Below are 17,008 nucleotides of genomic sequence, written 5' to 3' on the forward strand. Positions count from 1 at the left end.
ATTATATAGCTCCTCTTTGCACACAAAAACTTCACCAAAAATAGAAAGCAAAGACAGACACTGTTACTTCAGTGAGTCCTGAATGAAGCCCACACCTCTGAGCTTCCAGGAGCACCAGGAGGCTACTGCTAGGTTATAACAGCTTTCACAGATGTCAGGATTTTTCCCTCAGGCTGAATTCAATCAGACCACAGCTACCCCCTCTTAAAAAACAAGCCAGACAAATGCCAGGAAGTAATACTATGGACGTTTTTTTAACAGGGAAAAGTTTAATTTCGTGGTACATCACTGAGCACTTGCAAACTTCTATAAACCTATTCCCTTTTTTTTCCCCAGTTTTTCAGAAATAAGCACTTCCATCAGATGTATTTGGCCCAGCCTGACTCAGAGGAAAATACATATCCTAATGAAACAAAATTTTTTTCTGTTCTTTGCTTTTCTTACAATATATTACATCCAAGTATTAATGAGATCTTACCCAGTCTGTTCAATAAACTTCTGTACTGCTGTGGCCTGAGGTGATAACATTTGGACAAAACTATATTTGAGCCCTCCGTTCAGCTTGAAGCATGAAACCAACACATAAAACTCTTAACAGGTAAGACTTTAGCTTGATGAAGGGTTGCAATTTCACATGCATGTCAGGAAGTGCATTTCAGGAAACTCTGTGATATTTTATTAGTTGTAGACTTGTGTGTCTTGTGTCCCAGCAGCCACACCACTACAGCTAAGCATCATCTACAGAGTCATCATGTCCTCAGTCTCAGTGAACTCAGGAGCCCATTAAAAGTGGTTACCTGCATTTGCCTCCTGTCCCAATGTATAGGAGATGCTTTATTACAGCGAGTGCACAAATGTGGTTCAGGCTTGCAGCAGTCTCCAATGTCCCACAAATTATTGCGCTCCACAGGGCAGAGAAGATAAGCCACCCTGTTACGGATTATTGTACGCAAACACTCTCCATCTATTTCTATGGAAGATAAGGAAGGGGGAAAAAAACAACAAAACCCACAAACTCTGACCAACCTCAACAGCTCCTGAGATAACCCAGCCTAACTGAGAAGAAGCACAGTAAGGGTTTATGACGAAGATGGAAGCAACACTTCTTCAGAGGTCAGCCTTGGCTGCATGGGCCCCAGTGCACTGGACTGAGTAAAGGATGAGAAAGTATGAAGGATAAGAATGCAGGTAAGCTCTTTTTCCTAAATATTTAGAGACTTAGTTTAACTAACAAAAGGCCCTAACTCACAACCAAGAGCTTCTGTCTAAGTGTTACACTGGCAATTACCCTGAGACTAATACTTAGAATGGGATGGAAAGTATTTACAGTCACAGCTGAACTTCTCAGAGCACCATATGCATTCACCAGCATTTTTCTGACCGAAAACAAACACTTTGTACCAGGATTTGTAAGTGTTCACAGTTTAGACTGCAATTCCATTCTGGGATTGAGAATACTTTAAGTGATCTACTTGCGTAGTGCAGATTTGTGATTTTACATAAATGTGTATACACATAGACACATGTGTGAATGGATATCAATGGATTTTGGTATCCTACTGAAAAAACATTGATATGGCACCTTGTGAGCATCCACTTTACTCATCATGGAAATTCTGATGTCCAACAGCTGTACTTCTGTCTTTGCCAAGAAAAATGCACATGGCCAGAGCAGTGGGACACACGATCTCTAGTGAAGACAACTCCCAGCCTCTCTCCATCATGTTTTTTTTACTGGTATTATGAAGTCTGTACCAGAGAAGGGGAAAGTTTTTTGGAGGACAAAAGAAGTACAGCTGCAAGTATGTACAGCTGTAGGATATTTCATTTCATTTTACTCTTGACCTCTATCACTTATCCATACAGGGACCTATAACCAACAAAAGATATGTAACAGTGCTTCCTCTCTTTCTGTCAGGTGAAGATATTGCTCACTTCCATCTGACAGACAACTACCATGACTAAAATTCCTTCACCAAATAACAAAAGCCTTTAGCATGTGAGCAACACTCAGCAAACTGACTGTGATACAGTATAGAGAAGACCAGATGGAAAAGGAAACCATACTGCTGTTTCATTTGTGGCTGTTCCTTGCTCTACAGACTGAAGAAGGTGGAAATAAAACCTCTCCAGTTTTACAATTTATGCCATTTTAATTTTTAGTATGCAAAAAAATACTAATTTGTAGTAAATAAGCTTTCTGTTTCTCTAAATAAAACATGAAGACTGTTTGTATCTTTTTGTGCATTTGTCAAAGCTAGATGTCACTGAGGAAACCAACATAATTATCGATAAAAAGGACAAACCACCCAGCAAGAAAATATTTAGATAGTCCATGCATGCAACCACTTCTGTTTCCCCAGACAATTATGATGTGAATAACCATTACACAGAAAATGTCTCTTAAGAATGAGAAAGACATAGATTGCAATCATAATGTGAGTGAGAAAGGGGCTGAGCCACCAAGGGGTTCATAAATGGCAACACAAGGCAGGTGATAAATGGTTTCTTGGTCCCCAGTTATGCACAGCATCACGCCTTCCTTTCAAACCTTCCGTGAACCACAAAACCTCCATCCCTGGGAAAGTAATGGAGAGACTTATCCTTGGTGCCATCTCAAGGCATATCAAGGATAAGAGGGTCATTAGGGGCAGTAAACATGGCTTCACCAAGGGGAAGTCGTGCTTGACCAACCTCATAGCCTTTCACAAAGATATAATGAGGTGGACAGATGATGGCAGGGCGGTGGATGTGGTCTACCTTGACTTCAGTAAAGCATTTGACACAGCCTCCCACAGCATCTTCACAGCTAAGCTGAGGGAGTGCGGTCTGGACAATTGGGTAGTGAGGTGGGTTGGGAACTGGCTGCAGGAAAGAAGCTAGAGAGTCGTGGTCAATGGGGCAGAGTCCAGTTGGAGGCCCGTATCTAGTGGAGTGCCTCAAGGGTCGGTGCTGGGGCGAGTACTGTTCAATATATTCATCAATGACTTTGATGAGGGACTAGAGTGTACTATCAGCAAGTTTGCTGATGACACCAAGCTGGGAGGAGTGCCTGACACGCCAGAAGGTTGTGCTGCCATCCAGCAAGACCTGGACAGGCTGGAGAATTGGGCAGGGAAAAATTTAATGAAATATAACAAGGGCAAATGTAGAGTATTGCCTCTGGGCAGGAACAACCCCAGGTTCCAGTATAAGTTGGGGAATGATCCATTAGAGAGCAGTGTAGCAGAGAGGGACCTGGGGATCCTAGTGGACAGCAGGATGACCATGAGCCAGCACTGTGCCCTTGTGGGCAAGAGGGCCAATGGGGTGTATTAGAAGGGGGGGTAGTTAGTAGGTCGAGAGAGGTTCTCCTTCCCCTCTACTCTGCCCTGGTGAGACCACATCTGGAATATTGTGTCCAGTTCTGGGCCCCTCAGTTCAAGAAGGACAGGGAACTGCTGGAGAGAGTCCAGCGTAGGGCAACCAAGATGATTAAGGGAGTGGAGCATCTCCCTTATGAGGAAAGGCTGAGGGAGCTGGGTCTCTTTAGTTTGGAGAAGAGGAGACTGAGGGGTGACCTTATTAATGTTTACAAATATACAAAGGGCGAGTGTCACGAGGATGGAGCCAGGCTCTTCTTGGTGACAAACAATGGCAGGACAAGGGGTAATGGGTACAAACTGGAACACAAGAGGTTCCACTTAAACTTGAGAAGAAACTTCTTCTCAGTGAGGGTAACAGAACACTGGAACAGGCTGCCCAGGGGGGTTGTGGAGTCTTCTACTCTGGAGACATTCAAAACCCGCCTGGACATGTTCCTGTGTAGCCTCATCTATGTGTTCCTGCTCCAGCAGGGGGATTGGACTAGATGATCCTTTGAGGTCCCTTCCAATCCCTAGCATTCTATGATTCTACGAAAATACCTGCGATGGAAAACCAGAGACCAGCCACAGGCTCCAGTGGAAACATATGATTTTCCAGTACAGTGCTACTGGAAGGAGAAAAAAAGAGGGAGCACATAACCACACAACTAGCTCAACCTTCAAGTAAAACCAAACCTGAATAAGTATATTCTTGCTGAGCACAACCTGTTTCTTTGCAGATCGGATTGTGATAACAATCCTGCATTTGTTCCAACAAGACAGTTTTTATGAGTAACATGGCCCCAAATCTTTCATCTTAAGAGAAAGAAAAGATGTGTCTATATTGAGACAAAAGTTCTTACCTCTGTCTCCCAACAGTTAACATTAGAAAGTAGCCCAAAACTGAACACAGTATTCGAGGTGCGTCCTCACCAGTGCCAAGTACAGGTGAACAATCACTTCCCTAGTCCTGCTGGCCACACTATTTCTGACACAAATTTAAAGACTGAATTGCTTCATGATGTATACAAATTATCCCACCTAAAATAATATAAATAAAACTGATTTTTAAATAAAACAGGTTCATTTGTAACACTGAAAGCAGGAATTCATATGCTGCTTGGCTTATAATAAACTGTCACGGCATATTAGTTTAAGAAACATTCCTGTTAATCACTTTAGATTGTAGTCAGTTATGAGCTGTCTTCACGAAAGAGGAGCCAGAACAACTGCTTAATGATGCTTGCAGTACTGTTACTACTATTGTAATAATAAAGTAAATTAGTTTAAACATTAGATCATGTAATCAGAGACAGCTCAACGAGCCATTTCATAAAACTGGAAAGAAAAGGTTGACCTATCAAAACTTCTGAAAATTCTAAAAAATTCCATTTTTACACAGAGGCAACTCGGATCATTGTTTTTTCCACAGAAGATGTCATAACTTAGGAGTAATATATAGTCCCATAGTTATGGCAGTCCTCTGGACGATAGGAAACCCTAGCTTAGATCCTATGTCTGCTTAAATTTGAAGACTCGACCTGAAAGGTATAAACTGGGTAGCCCATATCTGAAGTAAAGATTGCAAACACCGTGCTGGTTTGTGACCAGCTGACCTCTCTAATCCAGAATATATTAGCTTTTCCCACCAAAACAGTGGGAACTGGAATGTTCCCACTGAATGCTCATTTCAGCATGCACAGAATCAGCTGCTAAACCTGACTACAGCATTTTCTGTCTGTGGTGGCTCATCACTCCATTTAGAAGACTTTTTCCTTCCCACAGCTCTCTTGGGTGGCTTTTGTACAAATAGCTTAGTCTGGCCAGCAGTCATTACACAATATTTTCTCCTTCCAAAGATGGAAAGGATTATCCTCCATGTTGCCTGGTGGAACCACGGCTTTCTCTGTCTTCCAGCTTTTCTCTGCAGCAACCCCCAGAGACTGGATTTCTCCATATCCTCTGCTTGGAGTTTTTTCTTGAACATATTTTTATTATACCATTTTCTAGCTCTGCTATGTCTTGCTAAAAACATAAAGCTCAGGGCGTGAATAAAGCATTACTTAATCACTGGTGGTTCACAAGAGTAGATATTGTCAATAAGTAATCTTTTTTTTCCTTGGTATAAAGGCATCCCCAGACAGCCATGATATAGATTGTAATATATTTGGAGTAGGTTCAAAGCCACAGTTTACAAAAACCAATTTTAATACTCAAGCCTCAAGGCAAAGTCTTTGAAGTTTCATTTAAGAAGTCTGTGTCCTGATGTGTATTTTCCTCATATGAGCTACAGTGGATGTTTAAATATCTGGGAATTTGAAACATCTAGGTAGTCTTTATGGAGAAGCCAGGGATCATCCTGGAAACACCAAAAAACATTTCCTATATAGGAGGTGTTACTACAAACATGTAGAAAACTAAAGATGAGTGAAAAGGTAAATACTCTGTAGTAATGCAGCTATTCATGGTTAATTACATTCATATATAAAAAAGGAAATGTTATTAAAATATTTCATGTAAATATATATCTATTTTTTGTGCCAGACCTGTACATACTGGTTGCAGTTTCCAGTTCTTTGCTCTGGTACTTAAAACAGTGCCCTCACTAACAGCACAAATAAAGTAAGTGATAAACATATTCAAAACAACTGTTTCCAGTACCAACATATAAAAATGCAACTGAAGGCAAGGTTTCATTGAGTAAAATGGATTATTCTATCTGCACACGAGCAAGTTAATTGTATGCTGTGGAGAGTAGGGATTTCCATGTCTGCAATATAACAATTCTCCAAAATTAATTATCATCACAAGCACATTACAATAACTGATAAAATGCACATGTACCTCTATGTTCTTCATGTGATGAACCTGTTGTTAAAAAACTCTTCTTGAAACTAACCCACAGTTCTAAAACTGTATAAAATTGACAGAGATAGCTACGTTTTTTTTTCCACCTTGAGTACATGAAAGCTTAGAGTGTCAGATCATCAGACTTTAAAACTCAGTATTTCATGAAGACCATGATCTAAGTTAAAGACAAAACTAGAAAACTCTTACTTTACAGGGGATGAGATACTAACTGAATGAAAAGGTCCCAGACCAAAAAGCTGGGTCAGAGAGGAAGATATTTAGATGCCTAACGAATAATTCCACACCAGTCAGGAAAGTGTATTTTCACTTTTGTTTATGCTATACAAGACACAACTGTCACTGCGGCCCTAGGAGCACATTGACAGTAGAGCCAGAAGGTACCTGTCCATCTGGGAGACACCTTGGGCTGGCTGAGAAACCCATCTAATTGACATTCCTTCCTTGACACAGGTTGATATCCATGGAAACATGCTTCTGAGCCCACTTGAAATACGAAATGATGCCAGCAGCTCAGACGTGTTCACGAACCTCCGTGATCCGCGAGCCACCACGTACACGTATGACAGTGCCAACCTGCAGTACAGAAGAGCCACTTCCAGCAGAGACCTCTACAGTCGGAGCGCTTTGGACAGGCACAGGCTCCATAAAAAAGGACGCTTACGAAGAAGGGCATCCCAGATCAAAGTCAAAATCCCTGATTTGACTGATGTCAATTCAATAGACAAGTGGTCCAGAATGGTCTTTCCCATCACATTTATTCTTTTCAATGTTGTTTACTGGCTGTATTATGTCCACTAAGTTATGCAATAATGTTACCATAGACTGACATAATTAGACTTGGGGTTTTTTCCTTCTAAATTTTGTTAACTGTGAAGGACTACAGTAGCCACAATGTTACATGCTCAAGGTAAGACACCCAACCATTGAATAGTTCTAGGTTTAAGGTATCAAAAAAAAAGCCAACCCAAAAACCCAAATCCAGACTCACTACATGCAGATCAGAATAGTACCGATCTGCTCCTAAAGAGCATCTTCAGCAAAAATGCTATACCTCAGTTTTACAAAGAGTTTGTGCATCACCCATGACCCTTCTTCACCTGCTTTTATATTTTTTTAAGTGGTATAAAATTTAGTACCAGTGTATTCCCACAGCAGCATGCTTCTGAACAAGACAGTAAAACAACTCAAAGTAGTAGCCGTGTCACAGTCTTTCAGTATTTGGTGTGTAAAGAAATTTGAAGAAATAACCGTTTGAAAGATTATAACTTACACCGTGCACCATTTCAAAGCTAATGGTTGTACTAGGAAGTATCTCCATAGTGTCTGTGACAAGTGCCACTCAAGGACATGTAAGTCAGTTCACATTTTCAGAGAGGCAGAGATCTTCAAAAGAAAGGGCAGCAGAGACAAATCCCACTGAGTTACCAACTAAGGAATCCGTTGATTGCATCTGACTGGAATTTTGTTATTTCCACAAAGTAGCAAAGTTGAAATTGATGAGAATAATTGTGCCACCTGTAATTTTGTATTAAAAAAGTAGAAAACAAACAGGTGTTCATTCCTGGAAGGAACTACAGAGGGATACCCCAGCCCAAGACTTGCGACTTTTCTTGACTCCCAGTTTTCCCATGGCTGGTAATTGCAACACTTTCTCCCAAAAGTTGGCAGATGTCTGCAAACAGGTCTGAGGAGATTTCTGCACACAGATTTCTTTACTCCGTTGAGGAACAGGAGGTACAGCTGAGTCTTACAGCACACTGGTGATGGTGGGAGCTGCCTCTTCCCACCCGGCTGCTGGCACAACCACGGCCCAGGAGCTGCAGGCGAAGTGCTGGGGAGCTGCACGCAACTGAGGAGCAATAGGTCAGTCCTCTCCTATCTGTATGAAACCCATTTCCCTGCTCTATTGCCATTTTTTTTCTAACAGTGTTTATACTATGTTGCCTAATATAGCATTTTCTTGAAATGGAACTATTATCAGTTAAATTTTATTTTGTATTGAAAGTGTTTTGTACTTGTAGGAGAGTCAAGATATAGAAGCCAACAGTCTACCTATGTACTGAGATGATTGTTACCAATGCCAGCTGGTACAGAAAGAAACACTGAACAGGACACTAAGCAGCAACACCTGCAGTTAGGAGTTAGTAGGGAATAGAAATGAGCGATGTGGAAAGCTTCTTCGCCAGTTCCTCGTTGCCTGGCATTAAATCAACTGACGACTTTATTGCCAGCTGACGTTACAACTTCTTAATCAGAATATAATAATAAATGAAACACTCCTATATGTTAACATTTGTCACATCCTGCAAGACCTCGACTTCCTAACAGATCAGGACCTGCTGCCCTTTCTCTTTGTGCAGTAGGCTTCTGCTGAAACAATCTAGAATGATAAATCACCAAACAAGAAAGGGAGTAGCTTTAATGTACTCATTACAAAAAAATAAAAGGCTTAAAAACAGGCATTTGACATTGCTAATCCAGGAGGGTCCTTGAGACTATCCGTTTTTCTGTGGACTCCAAAGTGCCAGTCTCATCCCAAGTTCAGTGGAGCACAAAGGTGGACTTCTCAGCTGTGTCTTCTCTGCTACAACATTAACTTCCAGCCTATTGAAGAGCTGCACAGTTTTACCAGATTCATCAGACACTAGGTGCAATTTGAAATTACTCAGGATAAATATTAATTCAGTCAAATGGCTCTTCTGAATAGGGTACTACTATCCCCACCCTAAAATAACTCAAAATAATTTTTCAACATTTTCACCATATCAGCAACCAAAATCCCACATGGAACATTTTGATTAATTTTTCAGTCAAATTTAAACAATGCTTAGATTGAGAATATTTGAATGGCAACTAACAATATTTTGAGATCATAAAGTAAACAATACACAGAACATATGGAAGCATTGTATTCTAAGCAAACTCAACTTTTCATGATTGCAAAAAATAGCCCCAAGAGGGAGACAACAGTTAGGCCGTATATGCTGTCCATTCCAAACACACACTCCGTTAAATGGTTTTGAATTCAACTGGCACCAGACTTTGCAAAGAGAGGGAATAAGTCCATGAGCTAGTAAACTTGACAGCTTTGTGGTTACACACAGAAATAAATTTAAAGAGAGCAATACATTCTGCAGATTTGTAGTGTAAAACACTCTGTGGGGAAAACCAAAAAAACTGTCAGTGACTCATGTTTTTGCATTACCTGATTTCTCAAAGATATTGACAGACAGGCCACAGGTCAGTAATTTAAGCCAGCTGTCCCAGTGGTGTGAAGACATTACAACTCCTCCTTATAGTGGACAGTTAGGAAGAGCCAAAATCCAATGTGATACTGAAACAAGAATTTAGATAGAAAGGGAACCCTTGCCTCCTACTACAGAAGCAAAGATCAACTGTACCGGTCTTCGATATTTTTTATTGTAGACTCCTAACATCTGCATACACTTATTTTCTAGCTTATGGATCATCCAACTAATTCATGTACAGATGTTAGACACATGGGCTAAAAGCACTTATATGGTACAATTTCAAGGAAAAAAAAAAAGTGTATGGAGCAGAGGAAGGGCCATTAACAAAGCGAGAACACTGCAAACACGAAACTCCTTCACAACGGCATGTTCCAAAACAGCAGGGTCCAACCTCGCGCAGCGGGAGTCCTTCAACAGACGTCACCAATACAAAACCCAGCCCTGCTGCCAGTTTTGAATGGCACACAGCGAGGTCTGGTTGTTTTGAGAGCTGGAAGCGCTTGGCACCAAGTTTTGCAAGCAGGGGCTAGTAACCACACCTCACTGCCAGGGTGGCAATATCTTAGCCCAGAGACAGCATCTCCTGCCTCCCACTGATCCCCAATCTGCACATTTAACCACTAACTCTGGTAAAGAAAACAGAATTTGGCATACAAGCTTGCAAGTCACATTGGATTTAAACTAAAACGTCTTTCAAAGCATCAAAAGAGAATTAAAACCAAAACTTGGGAACAGAGTATCTAAGCATAACTATCATGTTTTCCATTTTTCCATTACTTTTAGAAAAAAAGCAGAAGAAAATGTTTCTCACTTGAGAGCAATAGCTTGGCAGCAAGAAAAAGGCAGTGGTTATTAGAGGCACAGAATGGAAAAATGTTGATATTTATGGGTTACCCACTTACATTACCATCTAGAGCTAGGAATTAGTGAGCACAAAAGAAACAAAACCTCTTCCCATCAATAGGTTGGAGTCATTTGGCTGGCTTTAAGTGATAAAAGTGAATAACGCTGTAACACTAAGCTCCATCACTGTTGTATTGTAGTAGTTGGTTTGCCTGCCCATAGGGACTGGACTTCAAACTCAGCAGAGATTAACTCCTATTGCTAATTAGGTTTCAGGTAAACCCCCTTAAAATTTGTGCCACTGTTTCATGTAATTTGTGAGTTTGAACAGATTATTTAAAGAAACCTGCACTGGAAGTCCTTTTTAGCTAGGTTTCCCAAACATGAGCTTCTACAGTCACTGTGTGTGTGTGTTTGCCTATGTGGGAGTCTCCCAGTAATATTTGAATCCATTGGCAATTTCAACCAAATGATAACAGAACAGTAAGGACCTGTTAGATAATACATTCTTACAAGTTTCAACAAAGCAGGTAGCTGAGCAGGAGACAAAGCTCCTGTTAATTCATCCCCCTTCTCTGAGAGAAAAGGACTTGATAAACCCCAATCTTATTGGTCATCAGAGAATCCACACGGGAGGGCAATTCAATAAGCAGATCCACAGGGAAAAAAAGGTTCATGGATTTTCATGCTCTTGAAACTATTTATTTCACACATAATCATCTTTTAATTTCATTCTAATCTTCCCTCTCTTCAGCAGTATCACACCGAGTTAGCAATGAAACAGTGGCTAACTCAGCAACGTGTTTGGAGTGTGTGTTTCTCCGAGAGCAAATTAAACAGCTCCTCTGTGCTTGTCCAAGGCTTCAAACTGGGATGGAGTCAGCCAGGAGACTGCAGTGATTTTGCCCATCGCTCTAATACCAACCCAGCTGGGCAGCCAGTCTCCTTGGCTGAGCAAAACTGCTGGTTTACAAGAGCTTTGTTGTTGCGATGGAAGGCGTGAGAGCTGGCACCAGCCCAAAACAGTGTGTAAGAGTCAGCTGCAGCCACTGCGATGGACAAAGCAAAATCCTTCCACTTCATTTATATTCCCACACAATTCAAAACAATTAAGAAAGAATAGCAATAGTGATAGAAAAGGTCTTAAAACATCACCAAAAACCCCAAAAATTTCAATATCACAGGAAGATTTCTGACAACATTCCTGCATTCTATGCTACCACTGAACAGCGCAGAAGTTGCTCTTTCAGAGTTACCTCCTGGTTCACCTTGTTTACCCTTACAGAAAATATTCCATCTCCTTGTACTGCAAGTGGGTGATTTCTTGAGATAAATCATGAGGAAAAGTCATCCAGGCCTGGGGACGGTGTTCCACCAGCTGCTTCTGTTACCCATCACTGATGAACCTTTGCCCCTTCTCATGATTTGCCACGTACTGCGGATGCATTACTAACACTGCCTTGGGAGTACTAGTCAAAAAAAGACCTGTTTTATACCTGTTGCGCACAAAAATTGTTTAAAATTGTTTCTATATTGAAAAGCATAAAACAACACCTCTATGATTGTATAAGTATGTTTCTTCCTACCCCCATAGGCATTCACCCTGCAGCCCAAAGAAGGTAGGAGATCACAAAAGAATATTGAACTTCAGTGATGATACCAAAAGGTATATGCACAGGGTGAAAAAAATTAAGAGACAATTGAGAAATATGGTATTTTTTAAAGGAAGATCAGGTAATTTTGGTCTACTTGCTGTCTTGGAGTGCAGAGTGAACTCTAATTATGTTGTCTGCTCCTTGGTGTGTTTGTTTCTCAGTTATTTTATAAGACATTTTGAGTCTCCATGTTATTAAAACATCACATCTTATCTTGTGCTGGTGCCAGTGTATGAAATGGCACAGTAGTAATTCTCTTACATGTTTATTCTTGGCAAAATCCAATGAGTATCATTACCAATAAGGAGATAAAATAATTACATGGCAGGAGAACCACGTCATCTCTCTAGAGATGGTCTCTGATGAGTAATGTCTTTGTCTATCTGTATCTACACAGTCATAGAGGAAAGTACAAAATATCAATCACACCACCAAAGATGTTCATAAAGATGGTTGCCTTTGGCAGATAATGCATTTCACTGAGAGCATCAGCAGCTTTGTTTTCATCTGTGAACACATAACTTTCCTTGTTCCCATCTCTGAAATGTCATTTGCTGTTTTGATCTAGCTGACAACATATTACCTGATTTTTTTTAGATTTTCAGAGGAGACAAACTTTGAATACTGTGTGCTGCAGAAAACAGCAGCTTTACAAAACAGAGGTGGCAAATCATCATTTCAAGAAAAAGCTGAATGAGACTTTTGCATAGGTAAAGAATTCAGGACTGGGTTTTATTAATACAAAGGCAGTTAACAGCAGTTCTCATCAGATCATCCAATACTTGCTCTGGCTCCCATCTAAATAAATATTAAAACAATTGTGGAATATCTGAAACCTCTGCATTCTCAGGAAACAGAATTCCTTCTTTTACTGTGGCCATTAAAAAAAAAAGAAAAAGAAAAAAGTTATTTAATCTATATGATGCTATGAATCCTTCCTCTGGATAGTCCACCACCAAAGCAGCCCCTGTGGATCTGTGGTAGTTTCCAGTTAGGAAATCTCCACACCTTCAAATGCCTTTCACTATTGTATTTGCTAAATTAGCTGACTTATCTGATGCTAAAAAATAGCCCCAGCCTTCTCTATGTGGGGCCCTTGTTGGTGCTAGGCACATATTGAGAGTACTTTTGAGCAAAATTCCCAGCCATAGACAATGTGAAAAGTTGAACATGCAGTAAATCCTCCAGAAACCAGCTTAAAACATGAGATTCTGCTCCTGCAGTGACCTTTCCACACAGCAGTCTGATAACGTGAACTACACAGGCTTGTAAAAGTCCAAAGGATACATCTTTGTGAGATTTTCCTCCTTTTTTATGTTTCAGCAGTGGTCCTCTGATCTTACTTGAGCTGTCTCAAAGTACGTATAAACTGTAAATTTACAGAGGGAAGTATAGGATATTGCGAAATGTAACAAATGTGGATTTAAAGACGTAAAAAAGTTTATAGACTATCTTGACCCACAAAAGCATTCTCTGGTACCAGAAAAGTAAAAATCCCTTTATTTCTGATACTTCATTATAAATATTAATTCACAACTAAAAGTGATAGCAAAGTGTGCATACTTCAGGGCAAGGTGTTACTGGTTCTTAAAAACACCTTTCAGATAAAAGCATAATCATGTTTCAGCATGTTTCTTATCAGAAAGGCTTGCTCCAGAACTCAGAAATGTTCTACAGGCTTATATAGATATTTTTAAAATGCAGCATCTTGACATACACAATTGCTTTGTTGCAAAAGCAATTTTATTACAGTAATCACTTCCATACTGAGAGATTGCTGGTCAGATCCAATTCTGATTCACTTTACTGTGCCAAGGTCAAAGATGAAATGATTGATCACAAAAAACATTATTTTTCTGAAATCAAGTGAAGATTTCTGTTAAATGGATAGAAGTGCAATGAATGCCAATGGAGGGCAAGTAACATTATTTTTATAATTACTTGTTATATTTTGTATCCAGTTATGCTGTGTTTTCTGTTTCAAATTGCAGGTCTGTTTATGCCATGTGAATTCCTCTGGGTGCTTTTTAAATGTTGGAATGAAAACTTCATACAGTGTGTCCGTTATGTGTACTGTTTTCATTAGGACTTTTGGTTGAAAGACCCTACTGAACAAAATTTTGTTTCTAGTCTTAATTACGTGCTTAAGAGATCTGTACATAGTACCTGCAAAACCACAGGGATTTTACCAGTGTATTTGTGAGGGTTATTCTTTTTTTTGCCCACACAACCACAGGACCCAGAAGTGAGCTGCTCTACATGGGGAAACACTAGGAGTGTCCCTGAAAGAGGACAAAAGGTGGAGCATCATCTGGGAACAACCATTATAAATTAGCATGATGGGATGTGCAAAGATGACAGCCATTCAACTTAACATAGCCAGCTAATTTGAAAGAGCTCAGGTCTGGAAGAACAGAGGAAAATATAGATATGGGCAAAGTGAGCAGATGGGCAAGGACAAAATTTAAAGTTATTTAATGTTAATGGACTCCTTCCAACTCCTGCACCTTTGGTCTAATTCCTACACCTTCAGAAGATCTCCCTGATTCCACCCTTAGTCACAGACTCAAGTGGCTTTGTGAGTGACACTCCCCACATCACAGCCCCTCCATGGCTTTTGTTACCAGCGCAGTTCTTGTTTTTCCCTCTGGTCCCAGCACACGGTTCGCCCAGGGGCTGTGACATGCCCTGCAGTGCTCTGCACTGTGTGAAAACCTGGCTGGAAATAACGATGGCAGCTTCCTTACCTGACGCCCCTATTCTTCAGCGCGGAAGGGAGTATGGCCAGGCATACTTGACAGACGTGCTCCTGGCCACATGAGCTTGTTTTAGATGTTTCCGTCCCACCTACATTTTTGCTGTTCACTACCTTTTCATGTCTACCTGCATTCACTAAAGTGTGTATTGAAGTTGACACCAGTATAATGGGTTTTGTGGAGTATTTAGCTTTTTGCATCACTTTGGCCTGGCATGGTCTCTACAAATGCCTTAACGGTCACAACTGCAGACCTTGCTTGCTCCAGAAGTACCTAATTCTCTGATGGGTGGTACAAAGTTCACAACAGCAAGCTCTTTTCTCCATTCCATTTGTTCCTTCTCCTTCCCAACCCCTGGAGGTCATCACGTGCCTTATGGACAGTCTATTTCCCTGTAGAGATCTGAAGTCAGGATGCGCATTTCAAATGTAATTCCATGACAATCATGTTCTAGCTGCTAGTTCTCAACTGCTCATCAACTGGTGCTCTTCTCTCTCTCTAGCTCTTCACATGGTGTTGTTATGCCCTGTCAAAAACATCATTTTGATAGTTATGTAAAAAATACTTTCAATAAAGTCTAACGCCCGTGAAAAAGCAGCACATTGCATACTTGTTGCTGCTACTTGATAACAGAAACTGTATTTTCTTTATTTAAATGCAAAACCAAATAATCACTGAAATTGATTCTTCAGCTTTTCCTGTTCAGTGCTGCAGTAAAGAACAGAACAAATATAGCACGATACAAAGGGTGAAACACCACCACATGCCCTTAGAGCAATTTAAAACTATTTTACATAACTTGTTATTAAATTTAAAATGAAACTATACTGACTTTAAGTCTCTACTATTAAGAAAAAGTCTGAATTTTTTTTAAACGGCATCTACACTTAAAGATAAGTGCTTTCTATCAGCTAGATATGTGGCAGACTTTGCAAGAGAAGTTTCATAGGTTGAATGTAAAAATGGAAGTTATCATTTGTGGCCTTTTATTGTTGAGAAAACACAACTTCATTTTGAAGAATTTACTGTATTTTTGAACAACTGGTCTTTGAAAACTAAGCAGCAGCAACACAGAAGTTCTGTTTAGTAACGTACTGCAAAATAAGTTTTAAATATCCACTTTGATATTCTTTGAAGTACAGACTTCTTAAATGCCTTCACAGCACATGTATAAATTGCACAAATGGATCAGTACACAAGTGTCTTCTATCCAACTGACATCCCGAACTTGATAGTGTACACTCTTATGAAATAAATTGCTGTTTATTTATTTATTTCTGCTACTGTAAATAAAATGAATAGTTTTCAGTCTTTTTGTCCTAAAGGATAAAAATAGTGTTCCAACAATAAAGATCAGTTTTAAAAAATCAGCTACCAAAAGTTAAGCCTCTTATCTGGACAAAAACCTTTTGGCAACATACACTGTCACAGCATAATGAACACTAAAGCAGAATTACACCTTCAGTGTGCATCATGTAATATAATCCATGAAGCACTGAAACACATAAGGCCATTTCAAAGCAGTATATTAATTCTTCTATAAAGCCACTAGATCTAGAAGAAAGGGAAGAATCAAGACAAATATACCTACGAATAAAATAAAGAACCTGACCAATTTATTCCTTAAACTCACAATTAGAATGTAGCATGCTCCTGAACAGACTGCTGGACAACCTGCAGTAACTCTTTCCAGATTTTTTATAAAGCTAAACAAACATCAATTCCAACCTGATTTTTTTAGCTTGAATTTGGTACCACTTAGGCAAGGTCTTTTTCTGTTATCTGATCCATTATGAAATTTCTGTTGCTTATGCATATTCAAGACTATGATCTGGCCATGTCTGTTAAAGAGCTTACAGTCCTTCATTCTTATGACTTTGTATCCCTTTCTCCACTTTCTTCAATTGCTAACACTGAACAGCATGACTGGACTAGATGATCTTTCAGAGTCCCTTCCAATCCCTAACGTTCTGTGATATCTGATTAAAAGTGCCAGTACCAAATAAAAGGGAAACAGACTTACATTTTTTACACATATATCTTTTAAATGTACTTTGACCCACAAAACTTCTGTGCTAGTTTTAATATTAGAAATGTATATTTAGGTTTCCTATCCATTAAACCTATTAAAATCCTTTTATAAAGGCCTTTCTACAAGAGAGCTTCTTGTCCTCCTCCTCTTCTCTGACCAGTCCTCTGAAGTCCAATTTTTTATATGCATCTATTATTTTACAGTTTGCTAATATGAAAACTTATGGCATAACAAACTATGGTGGAAGAAACTCAAG

At 39.7% G+C, this 17,008-nt stretch overlaps 1 protein-coding gene across 6 annotated transcripts in view; it reads left to right on the plus strand.

Moving 5' to 3' along the window:
- Nucleotides 1-16,090, plus strand: part of GABRB1 (gamma-aminobutyric acid type A receptor subunit beta1) — a 126,248-nt gene extending 110,158 nt beyond the window's left edge. For 3 of the 6 annotated variants that reach the window (XM_065060817.1, XM_065060815.1, XM_065060816.1), the window contains exon 9: nucleotides 6,666-16,090. In XM_065060817.1, coding sequence (XP_064916889.1) covers nucleotides 6,666-7,013 — 348 coding nt within the window. In that variant the 3' untranslated portion in view covers nucleotides 7,014-16,090. Of the gene's footprint in view, nucleotides 1-336; nucleotides 1,803-1,918; nucleotides 3,385-6,665 lie in introns of those variants that run through there. The other 3 variants (XR_010472197.1, XR_010472198.1, XR_010472196.1) reach the window with 3 other exon arrangements.
- The last annotated feature ends 918 nt before the right edge of the window (nucleotides 16,091-17,008 follow it).

This window comes from Columba livia, chromosome 4, assembly GCF_036013475.1.
Source record: "Columba livia isolate bColLiv1 breed racing homer chromosome 4, bColLiv1.pat.W.v2, whole genome shotgun sequence".
Lineage (NCBI taxonomy): Eukaryota > Metazoa > Chordata > Aves > Columbiformes > Columbidae > Columba > Columba livia.